The sequence below is a fragment of the Elephantulus edwardii genome, unplaced genomic scaffold (assembly GCF_000299155.1).
Source record: "Elephantulus edwardii isolate Elephantulus edwardi_28Jun2011 unplaced genomic scaffold, EleEdw1.0 scaffold00209, whole genome shotgun sequence".
Classification (NCBI taxonomy): Eukaryota; Metazoa; Chordata; class Mammalia; order Macroscelidea; family Macroscelididae; genus Elephantulus; species Elephantulus edwardii.
In genome coordinates this window covers 241,110-250,046 of record NW_006399959.1, presented here as the reverse complement: position 1 = coordinate 250,046, position 8,937 = coordinate 241,110, and the positions used below count along the sequence as shown (strand labels likewise).

The following is an 8,937-nucleotide window of genomic DNA, read 5'->3' as shown; positions in this document are numbered from 1 at the left end:
TGTTGGAAAAGAGTTACTGAATATCTTACAGACTGCCAAAAGAACAAACAAATATGGCTTGAAGAAAAGCGTGCTTCTTGGAAGCAAGGATGGTGAAGCTTCATTTCAGAGACTTTAGGCATATTTCCTCTTCTTTGGCTCTGGTTGTTGGTGCATATATCTGAATGATAGTGATATTCACTCGACTTCCTTGTAAGCGTATGTATGGATATTATCCTGCCACTCACAATGTTGTACTTCAAGATGGATCTAGAAATTACTTTTTTAACTATGAAAGCAACTCCGTTTTTTCTCTCCTTTTCATCTCTGGAGTAATATATCATATGATCATCTGACTCAAAATGTCCCATGCTGGTCCATCCCATCTCTCCAGTGCTTAGTATGTTAATATTTATACATTCCATTCTTTCTTAGCAATATCTAATTTTCCTATATTCATGGTTCTCACATTCCATGTTCCAATCACTAGTGTCTGCTTACAACTGTTCCTCTTCCTTTGTATTTCCATACTTGAAAGTTCTACCTCAGTTGCCCTCTCTGTTAGTCTACATGTGTTCTGTTGTACATAGGGTTTTCAGAGGCCTGCTATTTCAGAAGTGGATGGCCAATCCTTCTTCCTAGTCTCCCTTAATCTGAATGTTCAGATTTAGAGGAGTATCTGACAGACAAGCAATTGATAGAACAGTGCAAGATACATCCCTCATTGTGGAGTTAACCATTAGTTACAGTGTTGTCCCTGTCCTTGGCCCAGTGTCTTGATCCACTTATTTCCCAGCTCCACCCTCCACCAGGATACCTCTTCACTTCTACCAAATCCCTTCAGCATTTATCTTCCATTGTCCAACCCTTGATCTGACAGCTTGTATCTGAAGCTTTCTTGGCTTCCGTGATTCCAAACGTCAGCTGCTGACAAAAAAACCCTGCTATTATTACTAATATTATTATTCGTGGTGGTGGTGGAGGCTGTTGTTAACAGATTACCACAAACTGGGCAGCATAAGATAACAGAAATTTCTCCTCCACCCAAAGGCCAGAAAGGGTAGGATAGAAGGATGAACAGAAATGAGAGTTATAAGGAGCAAGTTGGAAAGTGCAATTTACATTGTGGGCTACTGTAGTTAATGTTATAAAACAAAATGGGTACAAACGATCAAAGGAAAACCATTTAACTTTGTACTGTTGACTCAAATCACAATTAAAAGAAGTAAAATCATGCACATACATGAGAGGAATTTATCCTTTTGCCTCTCTAGAAGCCAGAAGTCTAAAATAAAGGTCTTGGTGGGTCATATTTTCTCTTGAGTGTCCTAGGAAAGAATCCTTCCTTTTCTTTCCAATCTCTGCCTCTCTTTCCCAATGAATATCTTGCATCTCACTTTTGGGTCCCTGAAAAGACACTAGGGAGCTCTAGTGGCTTAGTGGTAAGGAGTTGGATCCCAGAGGTAAGCAGTTCAAATCTACCAGCTGCTCTGTGGGAGAAAGATGGGTATCCTCCTTCTATGTGAGTTATAGTCTCTGAAAACCCACTGGAGGGTCAGCTATGGGTCAGTTCTGACTCTATGGTATACAATAACAACAACTACATAAAAGACACCAATCATTTGGTTTAGGGTCCAACCTAACCCTTCATTGTACCTGTAAAGACTCTATTTCAAAATAAGATCACATCCTGAGGTTCAGGTCAGGCAGGGAATTTTACAGGACACAAGTCAGCCCTGGAATCCTGGTTATGCAGTGGTTAAAGCATTTGGCTGGTAATAAAAAGGTGGTGGTTGTTATATGTGTCAAATCAACTACTACTCATAGCATCCCTATGCATAATAGCTCTGAACCTTGCTCTATCCTGAGCCAATCTCACTGTCTCTGACACACCTGCCCTCATCATCCCAGTTATTGTGTTATCCATCTTATCCTGGGTCTCCCTTTCCTGTTCTGTCCTTCCACTCTTCCAAGCATGATGTCATTCCCCAAGGGAATATGCCCTAAGTACATGAGACAGATCCTCAAAATCCTTACCTCCATGGAACAACTTGGTTTCACTCTAAGACAGACCTGCTTTTTCTTCTGGCCATCCACAGGATGTTTAGTACTCTTCTTTAGCTGGGTCAAACCCAGAAGCTGCTCTCGAGAAGGAAGTCAAAGCCCATGTAAGCTCTGCTCTGCTCTGGCCTGCACTAGTCAGAGTCAGTTTGATGGTAGTGGTTAAGTGAGTTTTTGAGTGTTCCATGCCACTATATTACTACTCTGTTGGGAGATTCATGGGATGAAAACTTTTCAAGATCCTAGCAGATGGGGTGTTTCCTAAGAGTATCTAATAACCTTCTCAACAGGGGCCCATTTGGAGGACTTGTCTTTGAGTGACTGTGCATGTGGGGAGTATGACCCAATGAAGGAGCATCTGTCTTAAGTCCTGAAAGATGGAAACAGGAATGTTCTAGAACCTTCTTTTTTACCCCTTTGTCATGATTTAGCTGAAACTTCACTAGGCAAAATTATTTTCCCCTCAGGGATTCATATACATTTTGTTTTATGACATTCATTACAGTGCCCACAATGTAACTGCACTCTTCACATGTCCCCGGGAATTCTTGTTTCCACTAATCCTTTTACTATACCCTCTTCTGCTTTCTAAATTCTATCCTTGGTTAAATACTCACCTTTTGACCTCAACTAGTTGTTGTTTTAAAGCGTGAGTGCTCCTTGGTTTTATTGATGTCTATCTGGTTGGTGTTATTGGTCACCTAAGAGGTCTGTCCAGCATTTGGTTGAAAGTTGAGCCACAGGATGCGTTTTACTCCAGGCTCAAAGGGCGTCCAGTGGTCCTGCTAATTTTTGAGTTTGAGTCTTGCTCTGCATTTCCTCCACTCTGTCAGGACCTTCTACAGTGATTCCTTTGAGAGTGGTCAGTGGTGGGACTTGGGTCTAGAACATTCCTAAGAAAGCAGAGACTCCCTTAGGCACAGTGATGTGAAGCAGTTATGGAACTCAGGCCTCTAGCATTGTCTAGGGTCTCCTCTTTGCTGCAGGGCTTGGAACATGGTCTCCTCCCACTGGACCTTAGACCAAAACCCCATAGCTATGGGAGGAGCTGCCAGGGGTGGGCTGAAATAAGATATTTCGAAAATCAAGGGCTTGAAACTGTGATCACTTTCCCTGCCCTGGAGAGCTGGCCTGGCCTGGGCTGCATCCCATGAGTTATGTCTGAGCTGAGTCCTGTGACAAACTCACATGATTGGTAGGGAGAAGCATTATTCAGTGATATGAATGTAATGGAGCAAACACCGGACCCTAAGATTGGAAACTGGGAAAAAAAGAAGCAGGAAGAAAATAAAAGATGCATAGATACAATTAAGATGCATGGATGTAATTAAGATTCATTGACACAGTCCACAGAACTGGTGTGGAAGGGACATTGCCCATGAATATCAGAGAAGAGTTGTGCTTCCTGTGGACGACAGTTTTTCATAACTAGATTGCCAGGCATTTCTCTCTAGGAGCCTATGGTGGATCCTCACTTTCAGCCTTGTCTATCAGTAGGTTCTTGAACCACTCATACCACCCAGGGATGGCCCCAGGGTAAAGGGTCTGCTTGTCCCCACTTAGCAACTCTGCCACCTCTGGCCCGCGAGGATGGACTCTCAGGTAACAGCTGTGTTCCAGGGCTCCCATGTGACCCGATGGCCTGGCATCTACCTGCTGCAGTGGCAGATCCATGGGATTCCCAGTGGCTTGGCCTACAGTCTGCCAGGAGTGGATGGTGTCCTGACTGCACTCCACAGCCCTGAGACCAAGTGCAAACTTCTTTACTACTACGATGTGCTCTCATCAGAGGACTTCAGGTCAGTGAGATGGGGCTGGCATGTCCCTGGAGGCTAGAGACTCTGTGGGTTTGGATGTGGGATGTCACCTGCAGTTGGATATCCAGTGTGCTGGCTCTTCCTATAGCTGAGGAGTCCTGTAGCACAGTGGCCAAAGAATCCTGCTGCTAACTGAAAGGATGTCAGTTCAACCTACCACTGTCTCTGCCTTCATAAAGCTCCTCTGCTTTGGAAACCCTACAGGAAAGTTTCCTTTATCTGGAGTGATGACATTGAATGGGGCTGGGCTCTAGGAAGGACTTCAGCAACAAGTGACCTTGAGTTGCTGCTTTTGATTTGACTTGATTCTGTAGTATAGAACTGCCCTATATGGTTTCAGAAGAGAGCAACAGGCCTTTCCCCTAAGGTCCTTGATGGTGGGATTTAACCAACAACCTTTCAGGTAGTGATCTAGTGCTTAGATCATACAGATCTGGGGGGGGGTTGGGGGGAGCTGAGATGCCACTCTCTTCACCAGCTCTGATGATGCTGAAGTCCCTTGCCATCATTATCTGTTGTCAGTTGACTCTGATGCCTGGTGACCCCGTGCAGGGCAGGGGTTGCCCATAGGAGTTTCAGGTTGTGACTCTTGGATAGCGGTCCAATGTTAGCTGTTTGTGACATTTTGTGATTCTAGTACTTTGCTTAAGGAAACTCACTTATCCAACATTTAGCAAGCAGAAGGAAACAAGACTGACAAGTTTAGGGCTCTGGTGCTTGGAAGTTTGGAGGAGTTAGCCTAACATGGAGCAGTGGAAAGGAGAGAGTCTTTAGGGATGGGGTGGTCAGACCCAGAGACCAAACACACTGCAATCAGGTGGCTGCTGACCCATGGCAACCTTTGGGTTCTCCCTCCTTCTCCATCAGAGCGACTGGTGGATTCTAGCTCCAGCTTTTTAGTAAGTAGATACACTGAGCTTCATGATACCAGCCCCCCTTAACATCATATGCATAGGTCCTTAGACTGGACAGCAGAGAGTGGCAGGGTAGGGAGGTAAGGCTGTAGGGCCTGGACACTGATCAGGCCAGTGGGAGGAGCCCAATGGTTCGAGCTCTGTCTGGGAGTAGCTCTGGGGAGCCACTATAAAGTATAAACTATACTTTATTCCCATCACTGTGTCTCTAGCTTTCCCTCTCCACTGGCCTGGTCCCCAGAGGTTTCCAGTCTCACAGGGTGAGCCCTAGGACCTCATTTTGTGGTTGCAAATGCTGAGCCTTCTTCCCAGGGCTGTATTTCAGAGCCTGGGACTGTGTTGCCACCAACAGGTAATGGCATTCCCTGTCTCCCCAGGGGCTCCATGTCCAGTCTGGAATCCTGCACCAGTGGCTTCTCCCAGCTCAGTGTTGCCACCTCCATATCCTCTTCTTCCTCCTGCCAGTCACACAGCAGCTCGCTGGGTGCTAGATAGTGCCTGCCTCGGCCCTCTGGCAGAAACCTATCAACTGAGGGCCATGTGTGCTGGTGACCTGGGCCCATTGCCACAGAGCTTGGAATCTGGTCTGGGTGCCATCTGGGTCCAGGCTCTGGAGGTTGCAAGTGACAGAACCATGTAATGGAGATCAAGGGGGTAGTTCTGACCACTGAAGGTCCACTTGGGTCTTGGGCCTTTAAATAATGATGTTGTCAGAACCCATCCTACTTTTTGCACATCATGCTCTCCTTTCTTCTGGGTCCTCTTCTTTCTCAGGCAGGGATTCCTCAAGCTAGAAAACCCCATCACCTGCTTCAGGAGAGAATTTTGTCTCTGGAATATTCTAGAACATTCTGTCCTGAATTTGAGTTTCTTCTGCTTGAGTACTGCCCTCCATACATTCCTGAGCCAGTTGTGATTGCCTGAAGAACAGAAGGTCAGAAGCAGGGTCACATGACCAGGGTGCATGTGCAATGAATGGTCAGTCTGGGTCACATGTACACTTATGAAGTAAGAGGCAAGATGGCAGGGGTTCACAGGCATCTGCTACTGTAGGGTGTCCATTGTTCTAAGATGCATGTGATTGAGTGGTTATATGTGTCCTGCTTTAATGGGCAGGAGTCTAGCCTGGAAGGAAAAGCTGTAGTAGAGACGAGAGTGTTCAGGTCAGGAAGGGTCAGACTCCCAGCAGAAGAGTTGCTGGCCCAGCTGCACCACCAGCAGATGCTCATTGTGCTGTCCAGTCTGGTTCTGCTCCCTTCACCAACAACTTCACTCTGTTCTTGGGAGGCTCCAAATGGAAAGCCAAAAGTGGGACTGCCAAACCTTTTGGCTTTAGGTACCTCCCAGTCCCGAGGCCTAGCAGTGCCCTTGGAAAGGAGCTGACTTCTTTTCCCATCGTCACCCATTATAGTCAGAATAGCAGTAGCAGCTATACCTGAGGAATCTGAGCTCTGAGTTTAGATGGGGGAGTATAGGGGTTAAACTGACCAAGGCTTAAGCTGCTTGGGTGAAGACAAAACCAACACTGGGATGCTTCAAGAACTTGAAGATGCTGAAGCTGTCTTCTGTTGAAGATGAAACAGGAAATGCCAGCAAATGAGAATTAAAAAAAAATAACAAAACCTAGTAAAAAACATTTTGAAGTCCAGTTAACATATTTTACTGTTTATATAATAAGAAACTTGTCAATAAAAGCTACAAGAACTAAAAGTCATGAAAACCCTCAGGCATGAGCTTCTCTCCCCTCACCTTTGATTAAGGAGAGTCTTGAGGAGTTCATTCCTATCGTTGCTGCTGGTCAGAGAAAAGTGTGACATATGATGATCCTGACATGATATGAGAGCAGCAGGGGAGTGTCTAAACTCTAGCCTTCCTTTCGTTTGCTGTGTTACCATGAGAAATCAACTTAATGTCTTCATGTATCAGTTTCTTCATCTGTATAATGGGACAGCAGTGTCTACCACATTGGTGTGTAGTGGGACTAACGGAGATAAATGGCTGGGAACTCCTCAGTGTAGGATTATCTAACAGGCAGCCCTTGATAAATGGCAGCTGTTATTACAATTACATAATGCTTCTTACCCAAAGATTTCAGGGTTCTATCAAAGACCCTTGTCACTGTTTTAAATGAATGATAAGGGCTCAGAGTGCTGCATAGTTCCAGGGAAAAGTGGGTGTCAAACTAGTCATTCTGTCTTGGTTGCTGAGCAGTCAGCTTCTTCTCCCTTTTGGAAACAGCTTCCATTTTCTGGAATCTGCAAATTCACTAATCCCAAAAGACACCTATCTGAGTAGTTATTTCTCCCTCAGTAGCTAGAAAATGATTTCTCCACAGGTTGGAATAACCACCCAAACCAAATCCAGTGCTGTTGAGTCAGTTTCAAATCATGGTAGCCCTGCACTGGGTTTCTGAGGCTGTAAATCTGATGGGAGACGACTGTGTGTCTTTCTCAAGAAGAGCAGCTGGTGGATTTGAATCGCTGATCTTTTAGTTAGCAGTGCAACACCATATAACTTTAGCTTTACTTTGTATTCTCTAGCAATTTTTCTTCTCTGTGAAATTAATTGTTCAATGACTACAGCATACAGGTATACCTGGGAGGTAGTGTGGGTTTGATTCACACCATAGTAGGTAATAAAGCTAAGATCACAATAAGGTGAGTAACACAAATGTTCTGTCTTCCCAGAGCATGTCAGGTTATGTTGGCATTAGATCGCAGCCTACAGAATGTACACTGGCCTGATAAGAAGCTGGACACATTGTGAGAATGACCAAAATGTGACCTAGATGCATGAAGTGAGCCCATGCTGATGGCACTAAAAGATGGCGCCTACTTGATGTAGGATTGCCTCAAACCTTTGTCAAAACAAAACAAACTAACCAATCAGCCCACAACATCTGTGAAATCCAGTGAAGGAAGATATGTCTGAACTTCATTTTTCAAAGTCTGTTTCAGCCAATAAGAGATATGCTTTTTATTCCTGCCTGATAATTGATTTCAAACAACGGCATTAAATGTTTTAGATTTGGCTATACCTCTCAAGAACCTCAGGAGGGCCTATGTCACCCCCATGGGCTCTAATGCTGGATCTTGGAGTAGTGGCCATATTGTGCATATAAAGCACAAACACAGGGACATCCAAAGATACACAGAGAGAATATTGACGATGTTAAAATTTAGTGGAGGGTTGTATGAGAAAGAAGAAAAAAGTCAGAAGTGCCTTCTGAAGACAAAATCCCCAACTAGGCAGAGTAGTGTTGACAACTCAAGGCGACCCCATGTGTGTCAAAGTAGAACTGTATACCCTGGGGTTCTTTTAAAAAAAATCTTGATCTCTTTTTAAAAATTTATTATTAATTTCAATGAAAATTTACAGAGACTTTGGATTTCCATTCATTCATTGTTGCACTTTTCTCCTCTCCCCCCGCCCCCAGTACACTCTCCTGTTGGAAAAGTAAAAGAAAAATTCTTTCATTGTTTTACGATCCCTCCCTCCAGGTCCACTCCACTATGTAGCCTTCGCTCTTGACTCCTGTCATGACAAAAATACCCAATCACATATCCCTTTTAAACAGTTTTCTCCCTCACCTGTTTCAATGCAGTGTACATTATTGAACTCATCTTTCTTAGTCTCCCCCCAACCCCGATGTCAGTCCTGTTTTACAACAGTGGCACCATGCAGCATTTGTCCTTTTGTGACTTAGATTCTTCATTTAGCATAATGTCCTCCAGGATTACCCATTTTGAATAATATTGTATGGGTTCCTTGTTTTTCAGTGCAGCAGAGTATTCAATTGTGGGAACATACCACAGCTTCTCTATCCATTCGTTTGTTACTTAGGTTGTTTCCAACTCCTTGCTATTGTGAACAAAACCGTGATAAACATGGGTGTGCATAGCGGCCTCTTGTTGAATTGATGCCATGTGGCCTGCACCGGGACTGCTTGGGACTAATCCTTGGGGTTTATGGGGTGTTGTTGACTGGGAACCAGAGGCAGGAGCTCCTCACAGTCTTCTGTCCAGGCTAACATCAGTCTTGGCTGTGTATTGTTTAACTATCCCCGAGGTCTCATGGTCTCTTGGCCTAGAAGCCAAGGACAGCAGGGTGCTGACACCCTGTCCAGAATGTGACCTACACTTTATGTGGGCACCTGCCCTGGGAGA

The 8,937-nt window shown here is 44.7% G+C and overlaps 1 protein-coding gene across 1 annotated transcript in view; it reads left to right on the top strand.

The window, feature by feature from the left end:
- Positions 1 to 5,266, top strand: part of SEC14L5 (SEC14-like 5 (S. cerevisiae)) — a 110,618-nt gene extending 105,352 nt beyond the window's left edge. Inside the window, 2 exon segments of the mRNA XM_006897412.1 lie at positions 3,661 to 3,839; positions 5,149 to 5,266. Of these exon segments, the coding sequence (XP_006897474.1) occupies positions 3,661 to 3,839; positions 5,149 to 5,266 (297 nt within the window).
- The last annotated feature ends 3,671 nt before the right edge of the window (positions 5,267 to 8,937 follow it).